A 27934-nucleotide genomic window follows, 5' to 3' on the forward strand; every position below is an offset into this window, starting at 1 on the left:
ATTTCATGTGCTAGACAAGCTTTTTGGCACTGAGTTACCTCACCAGTCCTGAAAATTCTTTTCCCATCTTTCTCTTGGTTTTTAGTGTACGTGCTGCTGAAGCAAGCCCTCTGTTGATTTTTAGTTAAGAGAAACCATTCAGTGTGTGGTGGAGTTGTCAGTAGTTTGGTCAGTCAGGCTTCAGTTCAACCTCAGCTTGTTCTCTGCCATCTCTTGAGGCATATCTCAAGTCTTTCTAATCAGTTTTCAATATATAGTAGCTATTTTCCATGGTGAACAGTCAGAATTTCTGGATTGTTTTGCATTATGTAATCACCAAAATTCTGGGCTTTGTAAATTAATTATCATATCATTAAGATATGAAGAAAATGGAGCTACAGCTGGGGAGATGGCTCAGTTGATAAACTGTTTGCCTTGTAAACATGAGGAATGGGTTTTATCTAGAAGCCTGTAAAACCCCTGCATGAGTTTGTAATCCCGGAAATGGGGAGGCGGAGACAAGAGGATCACTAGGGATTGCTGACCACCCAGCCACCTTAATTGGTGAGCTCCAGGCCAGTGAGCAGTGTGTCTCAAAGGATGACCCCTGAGCCTGTCCTCCAGCTTACACACACACACACACACACACGCACGCACGCACGCACGCACGCACGCACGCACGCACATAAAAAAGGATACATGAAAAAAATTACACATGATAGCATTATTCTGAAAGTTAAAATTATTTAAGGAATGTAAAGTCAGTTGACAGGAGTCGATCTCTTCCAAAAGCTGCTGATTCACATTCTGTTGAAGGAAATATAAAGATGTTTTCCTTCTTTCCTCCATAAGATATGTAAGATAACATGTGTATAGTGAGTACATGAATTTTTGTGCTAAATGATAATTAATTGAAATAGAAATTTTAGCAAATAATACATATAATACAAATAAATACATGGAATACTGTAGTTATCAAAAGTACTGTGACAATTTTTGTACCATTGTGGAAATCTGGGTTCAAAAACAGCCTGTGGGTTCATTTATTTGTAGATTTGGTCTTTTTGAAGCCATGTCTGCTATTGAAATGATGGATCCCAAGATGGATGCTGGTATGATTGGAAACCAAGTGAATCGGAAAGTTCTCAATTTTGAACAAGCTATCAAGGTAGTTATTGTTTTTGTATGTCTCTGGCTTTTAAAACATACCTTTTTTAAAAATCTTAAAACGTAGCCGGGCGGTGGTGGCGCACGCCTTTAATCCCAGCACTCGGGAGGCAGAGCCAGGCGGATCTCTGTGAGTTCGTGGCCAGCCTGGGCTACCAAGTGAGCTCCAGGAAAGGCGCAAAGCTACACAGAGAAACCCTGTCTCGAAAAACCAAAAAAAAAAAAAAAAAAAAAAAAAAAAAAAAAAAAATCTTAAAACGTGCTCAGCCAGGCAGGTGGTGGCGCATGCCTTTAATCCCAGCACTCAGGAGGCAGAGGCAGAAGGATCTCTTGTGAGTTTGAGGCCAGCCTGGTCTATAGAGTGAGTTCCAGCACAGCCAGAGCTACACAGAGAAGCCCTGTCTCAAAAAACCAAATACTGAAATCATATAGGCGGCTCAACTGTATTCTTAAAAGCTTCTCAGACACAAGAATTAGCAATACTCTAAAGCAGGAAGAGTGGTACTTTCCTATAGTCTCAACACTTGGGAGGTAGAGGCAGGAGGATCAGGAGTTTAAGGCTGTCCTCAGCTATATAGTGATGTTGAGATCAATCTGGGCATCATGAAACCTTGTCCAAAAGTACATATATTTGTTACAATATTTAGTTACCAGTCTCAATTAAAACCTAGAAATTAATGACTGGAGGTCCTCATGAACTTGCTCTAAGTTGTCCACTTGCGCATTCTTTGAATTATTTTTGAGTATATATTCAGGATGCTTGACTCAGATTACATTTCATATCGTTAAATACTGAGATGCTAGGGTAAGAGAATGCTGTGAGGTCCAAGCTACAGAGTGAGGCAGTATTTAAAAAAAAAAAAAAAAAGTAAATCAAATAAGTAAAACTTACTTTAAGCCAGTTGGTAGGTAGCATATGCCTGTCATCCCAACCTGGGCTGTGTAACTTTGTGCTTTCAAAATACTTAATAATTTGGCATCTCTTCCTCCTCCTGCCCTTTTCTTCCTTCCTTGAGACACAGCCTCATGTGGTCTGCACTGATACTAAACTTGCTGAACTCCTATTGCTCCTGACTCCACAAATGCTGAGCTTACAGACCTGAGACACTAAGTGTAGAAAGAGTGGACTTTTTATTATAAAGACCTTTTTGTTTCAAATTAGACTTTGATTTTTCTTATTCAAGATTTAGGACAGAAATTAATAAAGACTTATTTAAGATGTAGTTTCCTCAATTGTGTGTTAAAATAAAGTTTGACAAAGTACATGTGTCTCACTGGGTGTGATAGTGCAGGCTTGTCAGTCAGATCAGCTCTGGAGAGGTTGAGGCAGGAGGATCAGGAGTCCCAGATCGTCCTGGTCTCTACATGACTACTGCAGTCAGAAAAAAGAAACAGGATTTTGCTCCTAAGAACAAAAAATTAAGTTGGTGTTTTGGTTTTATCAGATGTTAGTGTTTTCTTTCGTTTATTTTTTTTAATAAATACCTAATTTTAAAATTCAAAACACAAATGTACATAATAACTTTTTTTTTAACTTCATTTGTTTGCTCCTTTTTAGGATGGCACCATTAAAATTAAAGATCTTACCTTGCCTGAATTGATAGGGATAATGGATACGTGTTTTTGCTGTTTGGTAAGAATTAAAACAAGACTATTGGTTAATTGAACTGTGACTTACCTGAATCTTTGAATTTAAAATGTGTGTACCATGTTGAATATGAGTATATACGAGTATATATGCCAGGTCTCAGAAGTCGACACAAGATTCACAGGCTCTAGTTAAGCCATAGGAAACAGTGCTTCATCTTCCAGCTGGCATTGTTGTGGTCATGTGTTCTGTTCAGTGGGTGCTTTGTTTCAGTGAAGATAAGATTACAGCCATTATCCAAAATGCTCTGGTTTGTTTTCAAGTTATCAAGGGAAATCTGTAATTGAGGTTCCATGAGATGAGCACAGTTGAAGCAAAGGGAGGTTTGGACTGGCTTTGGAGATATGCTTTGCTGCTCTAGGATAAATTGTCATGAACTGGCAGTCCTCTGCAACAAAAATATTCTGGTGCTTTATCTGTGTTGAATACATGTCTTCTCCAGGCATTGTAGAAATTTTTCCTTTTTTTTTTTTTTTTTTTTTTTTGTAGTATTTGTTGATTCTCCATCAGGCAATATTGGTAATGGAATGTGTTGGAAGCACAGGCACACTAGTAGATATGTACTGTTTCTCACTTAGGTCTTGCTTATTTGAGGTTCCAGCATTTTATTATAATGCCTGAGGCTGCATTGCTGAAAGGGGTACAACCAGAATTCTGTCTCTGTCTCAAAAGATTTCGTTACCTTTTAGCAATGTACTATTCATAAAGGAATAGGGAAGGCCAGGGAGGGTTTGCAGGGAATAGATATGCTGACACAAACTGATAACTAGCGAGTAGTTTTGTGATGGTGTTGTAGGGTTAGAAGGGGTCTAATATCCCAGGTAGGGGACTAAGAAGGACTATACAAAGGAAGTAATACTGGTATGAGATTGTGAAGAGTTCAGGCCTTTGACCAAAATGTTTATAGAGTTGTCAAAGAGAGAATATTGCACCTGCAGATCAGAGTTGGCCGGGAGCCAAGAGTAATGGTAGTCACTAACAATAGAAAGATGGAAAGGTAAGCAGAGGGAAAATTTTCTTCAAAGGTAAGAAGTAGCAGTATGAGACTCTAAAGATGGTCTTTAAGAGTCTGGGCTTTAATAAGAATGGTTTTTCATCTGGAAAATCCATTTCTCACTGTGTCTTCTAGTAACATGTTTTCCTCTAGCTGCATAATTCTTGGGTTTTAGGGTAAAATACAATAGTATAACCTGGGGGAAACTTATTTAAAGTTGTCATATGTAGGAGGATGAAAATAACCTCTTTTCTAGAGGACTAGAGAAACATGAGATGAAATATATGAAACTATCTAGTATAATTTGGGGGAGATGGAAGTTAGTACTGATGTTGTTAGTGTTCCAGCCTTTAGCTTCTGGAGAAATAGTGTTGAATGTTGTCTTTGTTGTAGAAAGATCTTGTTGGAGTAGCAATCCCTGTATGAGAGGCAAGAAAACTTCTGTGGTTTATTTAACAATCTAAAGGAGACAATCTGTTGTTGCTAGTGATGGGAGGAGAAGCATAGACCCTGGTCAGTGTTAAGCCTGATCCCTAACCATGAGTTTTTATTGATTACATTGTGGAGTTGTTTGCTTTTGAATGCTAGTTTCTCTGCTTTGATTAGATACTAAGATGTTGCAAACTGGAATATTAGGCTTAAGAATGCTTCTCATAGATGGCTAGGCACTTACAGTGCAGGAGTACTATGGTTTGAAAATCTGAAATATGGAGCCCTTAGAGCACTAGCCTCATGTACAAAAAAGTTTCATGTTCCAGAGCTCAGCCTATATAGGCTTCTTAAAAAATGTATCCAATGAAAGCAAGTTCTCAGTCCTGTCTTCTGTGACAGTCTCTTCAATTAATTATCTTTTCAGTGTTATGATTAATTATACTAATAGAGGTCTAGGACTCTCTGGCTCAGTTTAGACTTTGCAAACCCTGTTTATCACTTTAAGTGATTAATTCTCTCTCTCTCTCTCTCTCTCTCTCTCTGTCTCTCTCTCTCTCTCTCTCTCAACAGATCACGTGGCTAGAAGGCCATTCTCTGGCACAGACAGTGTTTACGTGCCTTTACATTCATAATCCAGACTTCATAGAAGATCCTGCAATGAAAGCTTTTGCTCTGGGAATCTTGAAGATCTGTGACATTGCAAGGGAAAAAGTAAATAAAGCTGCTGTTTTTGAAGAGGTAAAGAAACCCAGAAGCTCTTGGCCATCTTACCTTGCTGTAGATGAATGATTCTGTGATATAAGAATATGATGCATGCTTTTGTCCACATGTATAACTAAGGAATAGTTACTGAAGAGCATTGCTGTTGCCATGTGTGGGACATGTCTGTAGTCCAGACACTCAGAACACAGAAGCAGAGAAGGGTAATGAATTCAAGGCTAGACTGGGCTATACAGTAAGACCCTGTCAGGGTGAACATTACAACCTGTGGTGGTACACACCTGTATGATCCAACTATTGGAGAAGGTAAGGCAAGGGATCTCAAAGACATTGTTCTGAATTCTGACTATGTATTAGCTATATAGTGCACTTCTCCTCAGGAAAGACCTTCATCCTCCTCTGCTCTTATAAGTCCTACTTACTGAGTGTCCTGTGAATATATCATAGACATTCAGGAAACCAGTCACTGCCCTCTGGCCTCATGAGGGGTTTTTGTGTCAGGACTACCGACTCCCCAATAAACAACAGAGAGACTTATTATTAATTATACATGCTTGGCTGATAGCTTAGACTTGTTACTAACTAGCTCTTACAACTTAAATTAACCCATATTAATTTACATGCTGCCACGTGACTTGTGGCTTGTTATCTCATTTTCTTTTTTTCCTTTGGGTTTTTTTTTTTTTTTTGTGTGTTGTTGTTTTTTTGACTTCAAGATGGGGTTTCCTCTGTTTAGTTCTTGCTGTCCTGAACTCACTTTGTAGACCAGGCTGGCCTTGAACTCAAGAAATCAGTTTTCCTCTGCTGGGATTAGAGGCATGCACCACCACTGCCCAGCCATTACCTCATTTTTCTGCATGCCCTGCTCCCTCTGAATCTGGCTGGTGACTCCATCCTTCTTCCCCATGTTCTGTCAGTCTCACTCTCCCGCGTAACCTCTTTCTGTCTAGCTATTGGCCAATTGGCTCTTTATTAAACCAATGAGAGCAACATGTCTTCACAGTGTACAAAAGGATTATTCCACAGCATTAAAAGGCCAAGCATATAGGCATGGGTTAGGAAGGTCAAGAAACAGCAGTGTGCAGAGTATGGTAAGGGCACAGGGGTTTCCTCCTATCTGTTCTGGGTCTCTCAAGGAGTGTGATGTTCAGATAGGAAGACATTCTTGTAAGAAATTAGGGAGCTGGAAGGATTACTGCTGGAGAGAATGTATAGCTGGAGTTTTCTCCGGTCCTGCCTGGGCCCACAGCCACTCAGACCCAAATAAACACACAGAGGCTTATATTAATTAAAACTGTATGGCCTGATGGCTCAGGCTTCTTGCTAGCTAGAACTTACATCTTAAATTACCCCATTTCTAAAAATCTATACCTTGCCACGTGGCTCACTGGTATCTTTAAATCTTCCTTCCTCTGTGTCTAGCTGGTGACTCCTGACCCCACCTTTTTGTTCCTAGAATTCTCCTCTCTGCTTATCCCACCTATACTATATTTCCTGCCTGGCTACTGGCCAATCAGCGTTTTATTTATCAACCAAATCAGAGCAACACATTCACAGCATACAGAGCGATATCCACAGCAAGAATTGAGGAGTAAGGCTGCACTGTTCCTCAACACCCACACCAGGTGCTCATACCACCAGTGGGCACTGCATGCATGCATGCACAGAGACATCACTTGTAAAATATTTTGGTTTTGGATGCTCATTTTTCTTTTCCATAATTCTGCTTTGTTTAGCTTTGTTTAGCTCCTGTACTAATGACCTCTTAATGTTGGCTCCTGGGAGTCTTCCCTCAGTTCATTCTTTACATTACCATAAACTGTCTTCCTAAAAAAAACATAACCTGGTCATAGTCTTGCTGTTTCAAAAATACATTTAACAGAAGTAGCAATCCTTGTGCATATTTGTAAAAGTTACATAGGTCATCAGAGTTAAAGAGTGGGCCTTTGCTCTTTGTTACCATTCTTTAACAGTAGTTTTAAAAGCTTTTTTTCTTACAGCAGTATTTTCATCTCTAGGTTTAAGAATTTCACGGTTTTAGCATTGATACTATGGGTGTATTATTCTGTTGCCTGAGATAGTAATGTATTTTGGGGGAGGTCATTGTTGAGTGCTGACATAGTTATGTTGTGTCAGTATTAATGGGAGGAAAGTCCATGTACATCTCATCTTCCTTTTCTTGCAAAGGCTTGTTTGTCTAAGGAGATGTCTTAGTTACGGTTCTATTGCTGTAATGAGACACCATGACCATGACAACTCTTACAAAGGAAAATATTTAATTGGAGCTGGCTTAGAGTTCAGAGGTTTAAGTCCACTGTTATCATGGAGGGAGGCATGGTGGCACACAAGTAGATATGGGCTAGAGAGGTAGCTGAGAGTTCTACATCTGGATCAGCAGACAGTGGGAAGAGAAGAGTGACACTGGGCCTGCCTTGAGCATCTCAAACCTCAAAGCCCGCCCCTTGTGACAACACTTCCTCCAACAAGGCCATACCTTCTGAAAGTGCCGCTTCCTGAGTGTTTGGGAGCCATTTTCATTTAAACCACCTCAGGTGATGACTTTTTTTTCTTTTGCTTAATTTTCTAAGGAATCCCTGATCTTCCCTCTTCTGTTGCTGCTTTGTAATAATCAGATAACCAGTCAGTTATGTACATATTTTTGAATGAGATGTTAATTTTTTTCTTCCTGTAACATTGGTTGCTTTCTGGGTGACTACACAGCTGTCACACTGCTTCCTCTCCTTACTCATTCTCCTCCTCTCTCCAGGATTCTGTCTGCTTGTTTTTTGTTTGCCTTTATCATCTAGAGCTCATGCCCCTACTGTTCTTAGTTTATTGCTTGGTTTAGGGGAGCATCTCTGGTTTCTTTCAGGGAAGAAACTTTTGAGACTTTTCATGGTACAAATTGTTCCCTTCACATGTACCAGGTCATTGGACTGTGATGGAGTGTGAGGTTAGACAGTGGAGATGTCAAGCCATGATGTTTTCTAATTCCAGAGGTGCAGTCTGCTTTTTACATGGGATCCACATTTTCTCTTTGAAAGCTAAGATTTTGCTTGATAGTAAACATCTGTTAGACATGTCATCGTGTTAATGGTTAGTGTTATTGGTGAAAGCCTCTCTCTATGCCTGCCTGCATAGATGATTTATGTCTCCTAGAACAAAGTTCTTTCATCTTCATCCTGGAAGATACCCTATTTAGGACTGACTGAATGCTCCAAGTTTATATGGGCCTTTTCTGATCCTGAATGTGCTTTCATGAATGTACGCTGACCCTAAACCTTGACCTATTCAAAGATGATACTCTAGCAGCTCCACTCATACATTAGCACACAGATGTGCTTTATGCTGTACCTCATAACATTGTCCTTCATCTTCTGCCCAAATCTGTGGGTATTTTGTTTGTTTATTTTCATTTTTCTTTACTAAGAAATTTTCTACTCACTCTACATACCACCCACAGATCCCATCTCCTTCCTCCTCCCACCCCCCAGCCCTCCCTCCCAAGCCACCCCACATCCTCCCATCCCCCAAATCAAGGTCTCCCATGGGGAGTCAGCAGAGCCTGGCACACTGAGCCTAGGCAGGTCCAAGCCCCTCCCCACTGCACCAAAGTTATGCAAGGCGTCACACCACCGGCACTGGGCTCCTAAAAGCCTGCCCATGCACCAGGGATGGATCTCGATCCCCCTGTCTGGGTGCCCCCCAGACAGTTTGAGCCAAACAACCGTCTTCCGTTTCCAGAAGGCCTAGTCCAGTCCCATGGGGGCTCCACAGCCACTAGTCTACAATTCATGGGCTTCCACCAGTGTGGCCAGTCATCTCTGAATGTCCTCCCATCATGATCTCGATGTCCCCCACCTGCAGAATCCCTCCTTTCTCTCATTAATTGGATTCCCGGAGCCATGATAGATGAGGACATCATGGGAATAGGAAGAGGCAGGGTGCTGGGGAGGCTCTCAGGAATCCACAAGGATAACCTCACCTGCCAGTGCTGGCAGTGGTCTAGAGGGTGCCTGGACTGGTCTACTCTGGTGACCGGTCTAGTGAATACCCTAACTGCCATCATAAAGCCTTTATCAGTGACTGATGGAGGCAGATGCAGAGATCCACGGCCAGGCACCAGGCTGAGCTCCAGAAATCTGAGGGTTTATACCATCAGGTTGTTAGGGTGGCATCTATACCCATTTTCTCTGTTTCCTTTTCTTCTGTTGAATTCACTCCAGTCAGACTGAGCCTTTCTTCTAGTGAAACTATCATCATGGTGATCAAAGACCTCAGAGGCCAGAGAGACCACAAAGAGGGAGAGACTGAGGAAAGAGACCAAAGGAAAAAGCAAAGAGACCAAAAGACTAAATATAATTAATACCTTGTTGTAGGTGGACTTTTCTGTCTCACCAGCCAGCTCCCAAATACCACAAAGAGACTTAGTATTAACTATAAATGGTTGGCTGATAGCTTAGACTTGTAACTAACTAGCTCTTACAACTTAAATTAACCCATTTCTATTAATTTATGTGCTGTCACATAGCTCATGGCTTGTTTCCTCATTTTCTACACAAGCTAGCAACTCTGCCCTTCTTCCCAGCGGTCTCTGAGTCTGGCTCTCCCATCTAACCTCTTCCTACCTAGCTATTGGGCAATGAGCTCAGGAAATTGGAAGACTAACGATTTAGTCTTTAACTCCTTTAAAGACCCCAGAAGGATGTAATATTATATAAGGGCAGGGACATCTGGCTGCCTGGACAGTCACCCAAAGTTCTTCTTCAGTGTTGTGGCGTCCAGCTTTGGCCTACAGGCCTAGAGTATCTGACACATTTCTGTGAAGCAGGGAATTCTGAAGGACTGTCCTACCTTGTCTTGGCAAAGTTTGGTAGTCACTTTCTTTTGTGTCCTGCTGATCCAGTTTGGAAAGTATACTGTCAGCAGTTGAAGCAAGGGCAGGTTTCTTACTCAAATGGTTAGCTTTTGCCATAAAGAAAGCAAACTCAAACAGGGGTTCTTTGATGCCCATCATCTTCTTTTGAAGTGAATTGGTGCTGCCGGGAGCAGACTTGTCTCCCTCTCATTAAAAGCCTCAGGTTATTAAACATATTAAATGCCATATTCTGTAGATCTTTGAAGTGTTTGAAGATCATCTATCTAAATATTTGTTTAACCTTGAATACATACCTAATATGACTACAAGTTTGATTATAGATTATAGATGACTACTAACCTGCATTTCTTAATTATAGATTACAGTTTTAAATGAGGTGCATAAGCACAATACCCCAAATAAGAGAAGAAATATACATACAGTATAACAAAAATAACTTTAAATTTGTATAAGTAAACCAAAATCAATACCAATGTAAAATATCTGAGATTAATAGTTGTTTTTTTTATGCTATATTTCTATATTCCCCTAAGTGATAACAAATATCTATAACCCAACAAATAACCAAAAACCATCTATCCATTCCATCTCTTGGGAATGTGTGTGTTGTTTTTTTCTAGACTGCTTCTTGTTGTCTGGGCAAAGGCATCTTTAGAGGTCCTTGAGAAAATTGAGATAATGACCAAGTCCTGGGAAGACCAGCTGTAACCTTTGTAACCTGTCAGGATTCAGGAGGTCCCTTGTAATGAAACCTAATTCATATCAACCTGGAACAAATCCACAGCCTCTCATTTCCTGTGGAAATAAAAGCAAAACCTCTTCTCCAAAGTATCTTTGACTTCCATTTGACAAATGTATTTTTTGACTTCCATTTTAAAGTTAAGGCATTCTCAAAATAGCTAGGCTGGTTTATTTTAGCAGTCCTTTCAATCCCATGTCTCTTAGCAGCTGTCTTTTGCTTATCAGCAGTCAAAAAAATTCATAATCAACGTAGTAACATAACAGCATGCAGACTTCCTTTGTATTTCCCATCTCTGCATGGCTTATTTTTTTTATTAGTTTACTTCTCTCTTTAAAGACTTTATTATTTTTAAACTACTTACTTTTAAAATTACTGTCTGTATACTTTTTCTTTTTAAGCCTAAGCAGATTTTCAAACACTGAAACCTGTTGAGGGTTTTTGTTTTTGTTTTCTGTCTGAACATGTTTTACTGTGTATCTGTAACCTTTTCTGTGTTCATGAGCAAATTTTTTTTTCTTTTTTCCAAGACAGGGTTTCTCTGTGTAGCTTTGCGCCTTTCCTGGAACTCACTCTGTAGCCCAGGCTGGCCTGGAATTCAGAAAGATCTGCTTGCCTCTGCCTCCCAAGTGCTGGCATTAAAAGGCATGCACCACCACTGCCCAGCTTCATGAGCAAAACTTTAAACCTGCCCCATGGCTTAGGTCATGGCACCCTGGCAGCTCAGTCACACAGGTAGCTGCTCCAAGATGTCTCTGTACCACTGCTGGCATGAGAGACACAAGACTGGGAAGCCATGTTTGGCTCGCTTTTAGTGTGTGCAGAACATTTTTTAAAGCTTTCTCAGGTCGTATGTGGATGTGGGTACTGGACGTTGGGCGCAATATGTTGGCAGACTTTTCTGTCCCGCCAGTCAGCTCCCAAATAACCTCACAGACTTATTATTAATGGTTGGCCAATAGCTTAGGCTTGTTACTAACTAGCTTTTACAACTTAACCGGTTTCTATTAATTTACTTTCTGTCGTATGGATCATGACTTGTTACCCCATTTTCTACATGCCCTCCTCCTGCATCTGGCTATCAGCTCTGCCCTTCTTCCCCACATTTTCTGAATCTGGCTCTTTCACCTAACCTCTTTCTGCCTAGCTGTTAGCCAGTTGGCTCTTTATTAAACCAGTAAGAGCAGCATATTATCTTCACAGTGTACAAAGGATTATTCCACGGCTCCTTGTTTTATAGCTTCTGTCATAGCCATGTGAAACTGCTTGTGGCTGCCTTCAGTCCCTGCCTGGAGAGTGGGTACAGTCAGTGTCTGGCCTTCCTGTATTGACTGTGATTTTTGTCCATACTTCCACAAAGCTTTCAGAACAAATAGTTTAGTGACAGCAGTTTCTTTTTGTGTCTTCCCCAGGTTACTCCAACTCAGTTCTTGTGAATGACACACACATTAGACAGCCTGTCAATGTTCAGTTAGACAGAGCCTACCAAGTTCCCCTAGAAAAAACCTTCCTTAGGTTCTTTGGCTAAACCCAATAGGTTGTTTGTCTTCTAACAGTTGTCCTACTTGTATTTTAAGGAAGATTTGATAGATAGTAAATCAAAAACCCAGACTTTTCTTTTGACTACACAGCTCTCTATTCATTCATGGCCACCATGGAATAAACAGTAACTAGCTCTTTCTAAATAAAGCAGATGTTCTTTGATTTTGCACAGTTTACGTACACTATTCCCCTATGTATTTAGTAATTTGCCTTTTGCATTTTGACTCCTGCTATGGAGTAAGACAGTTTTAGTTAGAGTTTCTATGGTGATTTAAAAAAAAAACTGAACAAAAGCTACTTGGGAGGAAAGAGTTTATTTCAGCTTATAGCTCTCATGTCACACTTGATCACTGAGAGAAATCAGGGCAGGAACTTGGAGGCTGGAGCTGATGCAGAGGCCTTGGGGTGTGCTGCTTACAGGTTTGCTTCTCCTGGCATGTTCAGCCTGCTATCTTATACCCTAGATCCACCGCCTGCCCTGGGGTGGCACTGCCCACAGTGTGCTGTGCCTTCCCATATCAATCACTAATTGAGAAAATGTGCTACACACTTGCCTGTAGGCAAATCTTGTGGGGACATTTTCTTAATTGACAGTCCCTATGTCCAAGTTAGTCCAGTGTTTACAATAAACTAACCGAAGAAGGCAGGAGCCTGGAGACAGAACGGAAGCAGGAGGCGTGGAGGAATGCTGCTACTGACTTCTCAACCAACTTTGTTATGCAGCCTGGGACCACCTGTCCCAGATGACACCACCCGGGGGCTGGCCCTCCTACATCATTCTTTAACCAAGAAAACACAGACTTGCCCTCTTATGGAGGCCAATCTTACGGAGGCACTTTCTCCATTAAGATTCCCTCTTGCCATCCATATCCATCTAGCTTTGTGTTAAGTTTACAAAGTCATTCATCAACACATACTGAACCTTGAGTCCTTTTATGCCAAACCCTGTGCTAAGCCCTGAAGATGAAGCAGTGAATTAAACAGAGTCCTGTTGTTCGAATCTTAGATGACCTTTTAATAAAAAACCTGAAACGAGATATTGGGGTGAAAGCTGAAAGGTCAGAGAAGCAGAGCAAGCCACAGCCAACCTCACCTCACCTCACCAACTCTTCAGCCGATTCTGTTTCCTCAGACTGAAAGCCCGAGTCCTCACCCAAAAGGATCTCAGCTGAACTGCTTTAGTTCCTTTTTCCTCACACCTTACATACCTTTCTCTGCACAGCCATGTCAGTGTGTGCCACCACTGCCTGGCTCTGTTTCCAGTGTGGCCTTGAACTCACAGAGATTCAGACAGATCTCTACCTCCAGAGTGATGATAGCATTAAAGATGTGTGCCACCACTGTCTGGCCTCTATGTTTAATCTAGTGGCTGGCTCTGTTCTTTGATCCCCAGGCAAATTTATTAGGGTTTACAATATATCACTACAAAGCCTTAATGTCATGATTATATTCTTTTGGACAAAATAGGTAATGTATAAGTAAATAAGTACATATGTAATGTCATGTGATGATAAGCTCTGTGAAGAAAAGTAACATGGGCTAGGGGGATATGCAAGTGTGTTAAGAGAGGATGCAAGAGAAAAACTGCCTGTTGAGAACTGACACCATGGGCTGGAATATAGTTAGGGATGGCCCTTGACGATATTCTTAAAGACGTGCTTTGGGAGTGCTGCCAGCGTGTACAAAGGTTACTGTGAGGTATGAAACCATGTAAGGGTTTTTATATGAGCAAGTGGCATATTCTGACTTCTGTAGACGTTCCTTTGACATTTGGTAGTTGATACATTACAGCAAAGAGTAGTCCATAGTTGGTGATACACACCTTTCGCCTCAGTACTCAGGAAGCAAAGGCAAGCAGATCTCTGAGTTTCAAGCCAGCCAGGCATACATAGTGTGTTGTCCCTGCCCCTATCACCACCACCAAAAAAATAAATAATTATACAGAGATAATTGTGACAGGTGGTGGATGTGTCTGGTAAACAGGAATGAGAGGTGATGGTAACTTAAACTAGAGAGAGAGATGAGAAGTGATGAGGTTAGACTTGTAGGTCAGGCATTCCGGTTTCCTTACGCATAGGATTGGGCTGGGAGGTGGAGGTAGGATGCCCATCTAGTAATGCTAGGAAAGTGGACATGAGGTTCTTTTTGGATATGTAAGGCTTGAGAAGTAGAGGTCCAAGGAAAGGTAGAGTGTCCACTGAACCTGTAGGAGAAGCTGTCTCTGAACCTCCACCTGAGTATTTAGAAGACCCAGACACGTGTATCACACTGCTTGGTTCCATGTTGTGTGCTTTGTCTATTTCCTTATATGATGTTCTGCTCTTCTCCGAGACAGACTAACTGACATGAGTTCAGTGCTCATTGTGTTTACTCAGCATCCCAGAGTTTTTCCAGGGGTACAGTTCTGTATATTTGTAGGAATTATAATACAGGGGAAATACTCTACCAGATAATGTTAAATTCATCATAGAGAGCCCAACAAATCTTTTCGTTGTCTCAGCAGTGAAATTTTGGAGGTGGGGCTGGAAATCCATACTCTATTTTTTGTTTGTTTGTTTTCTTTTGATTTTTCAAGACAGGGTTTTTCTGTGTAGCCCTGGCTGTCCTGGAACTGGGTCTGTAGACCAGGCTGGCCTCAGTCTCAGAGATTCCTGCCTCTGCCTCCCAAGTACTGGGATTAAAGGCATGTGCCACCACTGCCCGACTTGTTGGTTTGTTGTTTTTGTTGTTTTGTTTTGTTTTTTTAAATCCACGGGCAATAAAATGTACTTTTGCTGTTTTCTTTGAGTAATGCTACTTGGGAATGCTTAGGCTCTAGACCACTAACAAGCAGCTAAAGCCAAGGACAGATAACAGCATTAATGTCAAGGTGTCTAATTGTATGTCTACAAGGAAGGCCTAGCTGTATAACAACAATATTGAGACATACTGGATGACATTCTGTTTCTTTCTAAGTAACTAGTCATTTTGTTAGAGAAAATATGGTTGTTGCTATCCAAGAACATAATTACTCCTTTTTTGTATAGGAAGATTTCCAGTCGATGACATACGGATTTAAAATGGCCAACAGTGTGACAGATCTTCGAGTTACAGGTATTAACCATTCACAAGGATAATTCACAACAATAATTTGTAAGTTTACATTTTGATTTGTTTTAAAACTTACTGTTTCTCATTGTAGGAATGCTGAAAGATGTGGAAGATGATATGCAAAGGAGAGTAAAGGTGTGGTTTCCTTTTCTGTAGCTTAGGGCTTGTTTTGTTTTTTAAAACAAGGTTTGACTGTGTAGCTCTGGATGTTCTAGAAGTCACCATGTAGACCAGGCTGGCCTTGAACTCACTTCACCCTGTTTGCTTTTGCTTCCTTGGTGCTAGGGTGAAAGGATGCCCCCATCAGGCTCAGCCAGGCCCTTTTAAAAGATGGTAGGACCTTTAATAGTGATAGTGATTTTTGTTGTGAGTTGGTTTTGAGTGCATCAGAAAATTTTTTATATTTATTTTTTTGAGACAGGGTTTCTCTGTGTAGCTTTGCGCCTTTCCTGGAACTCACTTGGTAGCCCAGGCTGGCCTCGAACTCACAGAGATCCGCCTGGCTCTGCCTTCCGAGTGCTGGGATTAAAGGTGTGCACCACCACCACCACCACCCGGCCGCTTTTGTTGTTTTAATATCTGCTTCTTCTCAAGATCTTTCTAATTTATATATAGATACATTCATAGGAAAAAGGAAAGTACTGAACATTCTCTCAGATATTCTTTTCCTGAACATAGGTTTTTGTATATGCTCAATAAATTAACTTACTTCTTTACCTCTCTAGATTTGTATTATCTTAATTTCCTTTTTTTTATTTTAATTTTAGAGTACTCGAAGTCGACAAGGAGAAGAGAGAGATCCAGAAGTTGAACTAGAAGTAATTGCCCTTATTTTCTATAGATAATGTCAGAGAAGCCCATCCTTTAATACTGTAGTTCTTTGAACTGCATTGTAATTTATGGAAGCACCTTTTATGGTATTTAACTGGACATTGCAGGGGCCTTATTAATTCCTCTTATATTTTTATGTATAGAATAGTAATACATCTCTTGAATATCTGATTTCAAAATTCTTCAGAATTCTTTGGAAAGCAGAAACTGGAAAAAAAAAGATCACTTATAGATGTTGTTTCAAAACTTAGCAAAATCAAGAATTTCCATATCATCAAAAGTTGCGGAACCTTTCAACCCTTTTATAACTGCCAGCTTTATACTTTTGAGATAATCATCTAGCTCTGACTTTGGATTAAAGTCAGTCCTGTTGCTGATGAGTACAGTATAGTTTCTTCCCGTTTCTTTGTTGACTAGTTTTTGGTGGCTTGTTTTGCAGGCATTTAAAAAGCCCCGTAGAGGCCTCTTTACTGTAGGGAGTTACTGGCACAGAGATGTAGGAGGTCCAGTGCTAAGATGTAGTTCCTCTGCGCTGTGCCTCCGCAGGCTCTGCTTCTCACCACACTCTGTCTTCCAGCACCAGCAGTGCTTGGCGGCATTCAGCAGAGTGAAGTTCACCCGTGTGCTGCTGACAGTGCTCATAGCCTTCACTAAGAAAGAGGTGAGAGTTACTGAGATTGGGGCGGTTTGGGACAGTGTCCTCCCTGTCCTCACAGTTCTCTGCGTTTGGTGTAGTTTCCCACAGTCACATTAATACTTTTGTGAAAAGTGATTGTTGCTTTACAGTTCTCTCTATAATGTACTGAGATTTCTTATGGATAGATAAATACTGTTTGAGGTAATTCTTCTTGTCCTGGATTCCCTCCACCCCATATTTGTGAATGACTATATAGTACTGGAATTTTTTCCCTTTTTACAGTTGACTGTATTTCTGATCTTTTGTTTTAAAAAGTAAGCTTAGTGCCATAAGCTGGAAATATTTACCATTTCATTTTTTAATATATCAAATAAAATACAGATTTGAGGGGAAAATGCTTTGCATCCTGTCAGATTTGGGCATCCTGCATTAAGTAAATACTTTGTGAGGATCCATGTTACTGTGGTATGCGTAGGCTCTCAGGACTGTTGTAGGACCTCCTTGTCTGTCAGTTAAAGCGTGTGGTTTTGGTGATTTTTTTTTTATTGTTGTTGTTAGACCAGTGCTGTTGCAGAGGCTCAGAAACTAATGGTCCAAGCAGCAGACCTTCTTTCTGCCATCCACACTTCACTGCACCATGGCATCCAGGCTCAGAATGGCACTACCAAAGGAGGTAATTCTCCATGTTTGCTCTTACTTGTATCCTATCTCAACATGTAATGCACTTTGCTCTGACTTGCATTTAAGTCAGTTTGCTTGCACTTCGTGATGTTTCCTCTGAATACTTAAGAGTGCTTTGGGCTTTTTTGTAGATTTAGTCTATGTTTATCATCTCCTTTCTTCACTAGGTAGGCCTAGTGTTCTGAAGTTCATTGTACTCACAGGTGCCTTTAGCTGTTAACTTCTCAGGCACTGGGACCTAAGTAAACACACAGAGGGTTATATTATCTACAACTGTATGATCTGTGGCAGGCCTCTTGCTAACTAGCTCTTAGATCTTAAATTAACCCGTTTCTATTTCTCATGTTTTGCCACGTGTTCCGTGGTTACCTGTTGTTCCTTGGGCAGCAGGCTGGCGTCTCTTTCTAGACTCCGCCTTTCTCTTTCCTGTCTCTCTCCTTGGATTTCCAGCTGCCTCTAAGCCGCCTTGCCATAGGACAAAGAAGCTTATTTATTAACCAGTGGGAACAACATATATTCACAGAGTACAGAAAGACATCCCCCAGCAGGTGCCCGTCTTTACACTACACTGGAATTGTGCATGAGACTCTGAAGACTTGTAGGAATAGAGTGCTTGACATGTTGGTGGCATTCATACTTGATATGTCAAATAAGCTTTAACAGGAAAAATGTATCTCTGCTGTAAAATTTACCACTGGGTCAACATTTTAGAGTATACAGCAGCACTGATTATTCCTAAAACTCATGGGATAGTATTTGTAGTCTTGAGATTGTTGAGGTATAAAATATCCACAACTCTAAAACACATTATAATCTAGTTTGGGAAATGTTTATAAAAAATGACTGTAACATGTTAAAGTAGCTTACTTGTGATTACTGGAATTCTGTGTTCAAACTGGCTTCTGGGCATGGTTCTGGGGAATTTTCTTAATTATACTGAGGTGGATGTACCCACCAGCGCTGTGGGGGGCACCAATCCCTAGGCTGGGTCCTGAAGCATGTAAGGGTGGAGGATGGGAGCTGAGAGTAAACGTGCATGCATTGTATTCTCTCTGCTCTCATCTGTGGATGTGACAGCTGCTTCAGTTTCTGCTGCTTTGAGCTCCCTGCAGTGATGGACTGGTCTGTAATTGTGAGCCAAATGAGTCTTTCTTATCTCCTCAGTTGTTTGTCTCAGTGTTCTTTATCATAGCAGTAGGGAAGACTGACATGAGAAAGTATCTGTTCTCGTTGAGTTGCCTGCTTGTATGAGGCCTAAAAGTCTATGTGTTAAGAACTGAAGAACATTTCTTGATAATTTCATACTTACGTTTATTACTGTGAGAGCAAATAAGGGTACTCTCAGTTTCTCCTGCCTCAGCCTTGCAAGTGCTGGAGTTACAGGTGTGTGTCACCATGTCCCAAGTCTGGTTTGGTGTGTTTGTGTTGCTGGGATTGAGCTCAGAGCCTCATGCATGCCAGGCAAGCACTCTGTCACTGAGTTATAGTTCCCCAGTTCTCAACTTAAATTTTTGTTGTTGTTGTTGTTGCTTTTGTTTTTTCAAGACAGGGTTTCTCTGTGTAATTCTGGCTATCCAGGAACTCACTTTGTGGACCAGGCTGGCCTCAAACTCAAGAGATTTGCCTGCCTCTGCCTCCTGAGTGCTGGGGTTAAAGGCATGTGCCGCCACCCCCACCCCCCAAAATTATTTTTAATTAGCGCAAATGTATATGGGATAATGATAATTGTTAAGTTAATTATAAATGGGAGCAAAACTTTTCTATTTGTTTTTCCTCACATAAAATGGTAAAGACAGTGAATATAGTTGGGAATGTGGGTTACGTGTATAATCTCCCTACATGTGATGAATTTGTGAAACAGCTCTCATAGGAATGGAGAAATGGCTCAGCAGTTAAGAGCACTGGTGGCTCTTCCAGAGGGCCAGGTTTGACTCCTAGCACTCACACAGCCCCTCACGACTCTCCGTAATTCTGGTCCTGCGAATTTGACTCCCTTCTTAGGGACTCTATGGTCAGTGCACACATATAGCATACAGGCATATATGCAGACAAAACACTGATACATACTTAAAAAAAAACAAACAAACAAAACACCAGCCTTCATAGAGCCAGAGATCTAGCAGACTTTTCTGTTGAGTCTCAGGAAACCACCAGACTCTTTCCCGTGCACTCTTAGGACACTGTATTGTAGAAAAGGGGAATGAACAGGACTTTGAGGACAGATGGGAGATTAGAGAGATGCTCAGAGGTTAAGAGTGCTGACTGCTCTTGCAGAGGATCTGGGTTTGATTCCCTGCACCTACATGGTGGCTCATAACTACCTGTGACTTCAGTTCCAGGGGGTCTGATGCCTTTTGACCTCCATGCTCCTGAATGCACTTGGTTCATATAAATTCATGCAGTCACACACCATACATAAATAAAATAATTTTTAAAACTTTGTGATAGGGAAAAGTCAGGCTGTGTTTTCCATAGAAAATTGAGGTGACAGTGCATAGGATTAACTAGTGAAGGAGTCATACATCATGTCAGAAAGAAGAAAGAGGAGCAGTTAAGAGTTGTTAGCTGATGAAGTGAAAGGTAGGTGAAGCCCTGAAGTGAGACACGGTTGCTGTCTTCAGGATGGTAAAGCTAAGTTCCTAGTTTCTGAGAGAGGGTACCATTAGGAGAAAGACAGTGTTTGAAATTGCCTTTTGAGACGATGTGGGATGCCAAGTAGGAATATCCACTGAACAGATAAGAAGAAAGCTTGTGGGCTGAGGGTTTTCATCCAAGAATCTGCAGTGGCATTGGTCTCCTGTAAGAACAATTCATATAAGTAGCTGCTAGGCAGGAGATGTTATTGTGGAGAAGAAAGCCCAGGCCTGGGAGCATCTGCAAAGATGAGATGGATCTGAGAGCAGCAGAGTGCTCCTTGGGGTACTGCAGTCGGTCAGTCTTGTTTCTGATTCTTCACAGTGCAACTGTGAAGCCTTAGTTTTGTCTCACTGACGTCTAAAACTGTATTCTTAGAGTATAGCTTGTTTGTTGATGAGCACAGCTTTGGATGTAGATTGTGTAAATGTTTCAACGCTGTGTATCTCATTTGAGATTCCAGGTTTAAAAAGAGCTGGAGTGTGCACTAGAGTGAGCAGTGATAGTGTCACCAGGGCTTTACTCTGGAATCCTCTAGTCTGCCCTCTTGATCATTTCCATTAAAAGAATTCAGATGAGTCCCCTGGTTTGGTGTAAAGAATAGAGGGGCTTATTTCAAAGAAGAGCAGAGTGCACACTGCGAAGGTATAAGAGTGCACAGTGGCCCAAGAGATGCTCGCTCCTGTCTTGTATCTTCAGGCTTCTGACTTTGCTGTGATCTGTGGAGTGGGCAGCTCTCCCATAGGCTCCTTGTCCAGTGCAGGTGGTCAGCAGCTGGGTTTGTTATGACTCTTGAAGGAGGCTCAGTGATGCAGATCCAACAGTGTTGTACCCAGAAAGTCTCCTGTCATTTTAGGGGGCCACCACACTAGAACTGGTTAGCTAGTTATCATCAGTGGCCTCCAGGCAGCTCTAGAAGTCAGGTCTCCTCTCAGGGTGGAGATCTGACTCAGCAGCCATCCCTGGCCTTTGTTGAATCCCTGCTGCTGCAGTCTTTGCCTCTAACCTCTGCCACCATCCTTGTAACTGGGAAGTATAACTTGAAGTCACTAGATCTCAGTTGAATTTATGTATGGGTACATAAATTAGTTGTAAATTATAAAATTTATTAGATTTTTATGATAGAATTTGGAAATGCCTTCAAAATTTAGGCTTTTTCTTTTTATATTTAATAGTTTTCATTTTAAAATCTAGAAAAACATTGAAAATGTTACTTTCCTCTTTCTTCTTTAGACCATCCAATTATGATGGGTTTTGAGCCCCTTGTTAACCAGAGGCTACTTCCACCCACCTTCCCTCGCTATGCAAAAATAATTAAAAGAGAAGAAATGGTCAACTATTTCTCAAGATTAATAGACAGAATAAAAACAGTCTGTGAAGTCGTGAACTTACCAAATTTACATTGTATTCTGGTAAGTACAAAATTACATTCTGGAGCTTTGATGTAGTAACAGGATAGTTTGCCAGTCTAGAGACTGGCTGACAGAACAGTAAAAAGCATTGGGGTAGTGTGTGTATGCACACACATAACACAACATAACACATAGTTAATTTTTATAAGGAGTTGATACATTTTTAGAAATTAAGAAGCTAAACTTAAGATATTAGATAAATCACCCAACTTTTAGGAATAGGATTTGGTAACTGAATTCTGCCTTCAAAATTGTGTGTGTGTGTGTGTGTATGTGTGTGTGTGTGTGTGTGTGAGAGAGAGAGAGAGAGAGAGAGAGAGAGAGAGAGAGAGAGAGAGAGAACATATAAAATAGAGTTTTTCTTTTTAAACGTCATTGACTCTAGGGCCTCATACATACTGGGCTCATCCTCCACCACTGAGCTGTGTCTCCAGCCCTTTATAATTCTTTACTTTGAGATAGGCTCTCACTGAGTTATGCAGGCTGATGTTGACTGACTCTGTAGCCCAGCCAGGCCTTGAACATGTGACTTCCTGCCCCAGCCTCCTGAATAGCAGAGACGTTGACTTAATCTCCCAGACCTGGCAGTTTTTAGTGTTCTTGCCCTATGGATATGAGATCATGGTGTTTGGTAACCTGTTTATTGTTTTGTTCAATCGAAAACTTTTGTGTTACAGATGTTTTCTTTTTTGTCAATAAATAGGCATATTTCTACATTATTTTGAAGACATATCCCACTGTAAACTTATATAACAATTATTTTTTTTTAGTTCATACATATCACATTACATTTAGGTCTTTTGCGTTGTTTTGCCTTTTTAACACACAGACAGTACAAAGATGAAACCTTTGTATGTAAAACTGTACAGCATGTACTTTCTTTGCCGAGTGAAAACATCTGTATAATTGGAAGCCCTCATACTTTGTGATGTGTAGGAAGAACAAAGCTAAAAACTCAGTGGTGAGCGGCTGTAATCGCAGCACCAGGGACACCAAAGCAGAAGAAGTTTGGGTTGTGGGCTAACCTGGGTTGTGTAATGAGACCCTAGTTCAAGGCAAAGCAAAGCAAATAGTACTAAGCAAAGGAAAGATTTGTTTTTAAGAAGATTATACAGCAGATGGTTTCCATACATTTCTGCAATAGTCTGGTATACATGAATCAGAATTTTTTTCTTAATACTTAGGCCTAATACTCATAATTTCCTAGTTTTTCAGGTTTCCTAATAGTTATTTATTGATCTTTTTCATGCACATTAAAATAGTTAGCCATTAATTTAACTTTCATCCCTCATTATATTTCTGTTCTTGGATCAAGTGTGACTCCCATCCCTAGAGACATACTAGTGCAGAAGAGTAACTCCTGAGTTTTCTTCCATCTGTAGGAACTCTGGTTTGCCTTGTGAGCACAGGGAGCTGGGGGAGCCAGGCCTGAGCTGCTGGGACTGTGTTAAGAGAGCTTAGGAAGGAAGGATAAATGCCTCCCTGAAAGACGGCAGGCAGTACAGTGTTGGCAGTAGAGGAAGTGTGGATAAGGAGAGGTAGGAAAAGGGTTAACAGACTAGATCTGCTGTTAAGCAAAGTCTGTCATTGTCAAGGTTCGGGTCAGTGTCAGGTGGTGAGGTATACTTACATATAAGGAAAATAAGCCAGATTAAAAGGTATAGCTCCAGCAGATATATAGATATATATCCAGTGAGAGACATTATTTCAAAAGGTAAGTGGGGAGCCATCAATGAGGAAACCCAATATTGACCTCTGGCCTTCATATGCATTCACAGCTGTGCGTGCGCGCGCGCGCGCACACACACACACACACACACACACACACACACACACACACACACAAAGAATATATTTCTTGCATTGTTTATGACTTGAGAAATGTGAAACATGTTACATTTTCAGTATTGACTATCCATTCTGTGAGATGGAGTAGAATAAATGCCATTCAGCCACTAAACAGTTTAGGCTGATTTTTCTGTCCTGCCTGCCAGCTCCCAAATAACCACAAGAAGACTTCCTTATTAATTATGAATGCTCAGTCAATAGCCTAGGCTTGTTTCTAACCAGCTCTTATAATTTAAATTAACCTATTTCTATTAATTTACTTTGTGAATCGTGGCTTTATTATTTCATCTCTGTAATGTTCATCCTGCTTACTCTGCATCTCATGGCATCTCTGCCCTGAAAATCCTACCTAGCTATTGGCTGTTTACCTTTTTATTAAACCAATCGCAGTGATATATCTTCACACAGTGTAAAGGAATATTCCACAACAAAGCAATGTATTTAGTGAATGTCAGTTTTATAATGTTTAAGGATATATATATACCCTGTGTACTCTCACAAACACAGAGTGTAGATTTTGGTAGAATACTCACTAAAACATGCAGATTATGCACACAGTGTGCTGGCTTACCTATGCTTGACATAAGCTAAAGTCGTGTAAAAAGAGGGAACCTCAGTTGAGAAAATGCCTCCACAAGATCCGACTGTAGGTCATTTTAATTAGTGATTGATGGGGAAGGGCTACCAGCCCATTTTTAATTGTACCATCCCTGGGCTGGTAGTCCTGGGTTCTATAAGAAAGCAGGCTGAGCAAGCCAGTAAGCAGCACCCCTCCATGAACTCAGCATCAGCTGATGCCTCCAGGATCCTGCCCTGTTTTGAGTTCCTGTCCTGACTTCCTTCAGTGATGAACAGTAATGTGAAAACATATAAAGCCGAATAAACCCCTTTCCTACCCAGGTTGCTTTTGATCCTAATGTTTCATCACAGAAATAGAAACTAAGACACATGGGGTATAAGTAGCTGAAGAAAAGAGTGCCCATACTTAATATTTAGGATGAAGAAGAAAAACCAGGAATAGAGGAGCTAGAATGATTGTTTGTAAAGGCAACAAATGTAACTGAAGCATACAGGTTTGTTTGTTTCCTCTAAAAGGAGTTAATGCAGTGCATGAATGTTGCAAGGAGTCATAACTAGAGGGAATTACAGTTACAGGAGAAAAAGAAAACTGATTAAGTAGTCAGGAGTTAGGTGAGTATCCTCCCTCCCTGACTCCTCCTTCCTTCTTCCCAACCCTCCTCCTTCCTTTCCCCTAATGTGTATTTTAGACACATTTTATAAGCTATCAGGAATGTCCAGGTCCATCAGTAGTACAGCTTTGCTTTGATGGTTTGGGTTATGATAGGCTTTTCTAATGCCATTCTGTTACTGATGAGTGCTGAACTCGGGAGGATTCATACTCTGCTTTGGAAGCTGAGTGCCACGGGCTGCCTGTGGTTTCCTGCTTTCCATGGTAACATCACCTGGGAACACATCTCTTTTCTTTTGTTCTCACTGCCAGCCTGCAGCGATATAGTAGGCATTCCAAAGCCCACATACCTATCTTTAACCATTTCAAATATTAAAATTCATACATATGAAAATTGGAAGGTTCAGAAAATATGATAATAAATTAGCCACTGTCTCCAAATTTTTTTTTTTTTCCCCAGACAGGGTTTCTCTGCATAGTTTTGCGCCTTTCCTGGAGCTCACTTGGTAGCCCAGGCTGGCCTTGAACTCACTGCAATCCACCTGGCTCTACCTCCCGAGTGCTGGGATTAAAGGCATGCGCCACCACCGCCCGGCTCACTGTCTCTAAATTTTTAAATGTTAATGTTTTAGTCTATTTTCTTGTCTTTTGCCTCTTATGTAAACCCATATTTCTTGGTCTTCACCCTAAGTAATACCAGTTACCGGCTTACTGATACTGTTTAATGTATATTTTCATTATTTTAAATTATGTGTATGTGTTTGTCTGTGTGTGAGTATGTACACATGAATGCATGCGTCTTTGAATGCTAGAGGTGTCAGATCACCCTGGAATTGGAGTTATAAGCAGTTGAGGTTGTGAGCTGTCTAATGTGGTACTGGGAACCACTGTTGGGTCCTCTCAAGAGAGTACTCTCTTAACCCTGAACCCTCTCCAGCCCCCATACTCATTTCTTTTAAATAACAGCTAAAGTTTTATCATTACCTAGTTATTGTTGGTATTATTTTCATGGTGTACAAATTTAATGTGGATGTGTACTTGATTCTGCTTTGGTCAGATCTTAAAAAAGGTTTTGTAGACTCTGAAGTTAGCCCTTTGATATAATTAAATATTTTCTTTAAAACTGACCTTTAGTTCTTTAACTTATTTTAACACTAATAGACTATTATTTCCAAACGAAAATTATACTTTATGTGCAAACATCCCTGGCTTTTGTTTACTCTATTAACGATACTGCTTTTTCTCTATTAGGATTTTTTCTGTGAATTTAGTGAACAGTCACCATGTGTTCTTTCAAGATCTCTGTTGCAAGTAAGTTGCACTCTTTTATTGATTGATGAACAAAAAGTTGATGCTGTTGAAGGTGTCCCTTTGTTGTGCTGCTGTACTGTTTTGTTTTGTCTTAGCCTGCACTTGCTGTCTGAGTGATGCACTGCTGTGCTCCTCCACTCATTAAAACACTGACTTAGGGTGTTATGCTGGGCCACAACCCAAACCTCAGGAGTTCCGTTACGAGTGAGATCATGCAAGATAACTTGCTTTCTGACCAAGTTTAGAATCAAAGTAGTATTCAAGAAGAGGAAGGTAACTGGGGGAAATACTTTTAAATATTAGGAAAGTAACTTACAGATCACAGATGTTTTGAGGGAAATTGGAAACATTTTGAATTCAATAAACTTGGCTAGGAACATGGCTTGTGGTTAAAGCACATGCAGCACAAGCCTGAAGGTCAGAGCTTGTATCTTTTGAGCCCACGGGATTATTGACTGGGTGTGGTGGCCTGTCTCTAACACTAGCCACATTGATGAGCTGTGGGCTTGATTAGAGACACTGCCCCAGTGAATAAGATAGAAGAACAAGCGATCCAGGGTAATTCCTGGTATCAACCTTGAGCCTCCAGTTGTATGTGCATATGTGTATACATATGTACTCATACTCAGGCAAAACACACATACACATGTACACACATGAAAATAGAAAGGGGGAGGGAGGAGAAATTAAAAATACACAAAAATCTATCATACAACTAAAGTATTTAGCACTGTTTAGCTTTAAAAGAGGGACGGGGACTGGGACTGTGGCTCAGTTACTAAAGTGCTTGCTGCACATCCATGGGGACTGGAGCTTGATCCCCAGACGGTATGTGAAAAGGCTGGGGCTAGCTGGCCATCCAGCAGCACCTGAGGTTGATCTCTGACCTCCACCTGCATCCTACATACATACACATACTACATACACATAGACACACTCAAAAGGCAGAAAACTGCACTAGTCATTGAAGCTGTCATCTTCAGAAACAACAAGAACAAGAAGGGCAAATTGAACAAGAAGAGAAACGGAAATAACCAAGGTCAGTAAAATATGAAACAAAACAATAGAGAAAACCATTGCAACTGAAAGCTGGTTAGAAACACCGGGAAGATGAAGAGCATCTAGCTAGGCAGATGGAAAACAAGGGAAAATACAAATAATTAATAATGAGACATTGTACATAACTCTGTCTAAAAATTCTTAGACAAAACAGATATATTTCTCTAAAGAAAGACTTCCAAAACTTAAGAAAGCATAATTTGAACAACCCTAAATCTATTAAATAACTTGAATTAATAGTTAAAAACATTCCAACAGTAAAAATTCTAAGCCAACATAGTCCCTTCCAGAAACTAGAAGAGGCCAGAACAGTTATCTGAGACCAATAGTAAGTTAATAACAAAACCAAACTAACATTATAAATGTAAGAAACTACAGAACAGTGTTCCTTATAGCAGAAAGCAGTGTCATAGCAAATTGAAGGTAGTAGTATATAGAGGTCTAATTACATCATGACCAGTGGGTTAGTCCTGGGAGTGCAAGTGTGGGTCAGCATTTGAAAGTTATCTTACTTTACCGTCCAGTTGGAAAGTTCAGTAAATTAAGGACAATGTGACAGGATTAACATTAATTTATGATCCTAAAAAACACCCAGAACCAGAAGTAGAATACAATATTCTTCATAAAGGGTCTGTACAAGCAATCCTACAGCTACCACCACACTGTACGTGATGAAAATTAAATTACTCCTCTTAATACTGGGAAGACTCCCTGTCATCCCTTCATGTCCACTTGTAATTCGAATGTCAGCCAATGTCATGAGCTAATGTGTGTGGCTGGAAAATTGTTCTCCGTGTTGACAGCAGAGTGCCCAGGGGTCGACAGAGAATTTGCTAGAATGGGTGGATGAACTTAATAAGATCTATGTACAACAAAAAGTGATTTCCATACGCCTGCAGAAAACAACAAGAGATCAGCCCTTTTGAAGCAGGGCTACTGAGCCATTAAAACAACTCAGTAGGTGAAGGCGTTTTTCATGTGTACCTGGCCACCTAAGTTCATCCCCAGAACCACAAAGCTGTCCACTGACTTCCATACTTAGGTCATGGTTTATGTATATTTCCTCTCCTTTCCTCCAATGAAAAGAATTTTTTAATAGGTTAAAAGTACTATGTGTAATAGCATAAAAATGAAAAACCTAG

General features: G+C 40.7%; 1 protein-coding gene across 10 annotated transcripts in view; it reads left to right on the forward strand.

Annotated features, from left to right (window-relative positions):
• Naa35 (N-alpha-acetyltransferase 35, NatC auxiliary subunit) overlaps nt 1-27934 on the forward strand; it is a 60084-nt gene that overhangs the window by 12433 nt on the left and 19717 nt on the right. For all 10 annotated transcript variants that reach the window (XM_006981693.3, XM_076573481.1, XM_076573487.1 and 7 more), the window contains 10 exons: nt 1033-1147; nt 2705-2779; nt 4791-4958; nt 15127-15193; nt 15282-15325; nt 15958-16008; nt 16599-16682; nt 17217-17331; nt 21207-21385; nt 25674-25733. In XM_006981693.3, coding sequence (XP_006981755.1) covers nt 1033-1147; nt 2705-2779; nt 4791-4958; nt 15127-15193; nt 15282-15325; nt 15958-16008; nt 16599-16682; nt 17217-17331; nt 21207-21385; nt 25674-25733 — 958 coding nt within the window. The remainder of the gene's footprint in view (nt 1-1032; nt 1148-2704; nt 2780-4790; nt 4959-15126; nt 15194-15281; nt 15326-15957; nt 16009-16598; nt 16683-17216; nt 17332-21206; nt 21386-25673; nt 25734-27934) is intronic.

The sequence above is a fragment of the Peromyscus maniculatus genome, chromosome 5, assembly GCF_049852395.1.
Source record: "Peromyscus maniculatus bairdii isolate BWxNUB_F1_BW_parent chromosome 5, HU_Pman_BW_mat_3.1, whole genome shotgun sequence".
NCBI lineage: Eukaryota > Metazoa > Chordata > Mammalia > Rodentia > Cricetidae > Peromyscus > Peromyscus maniculatus.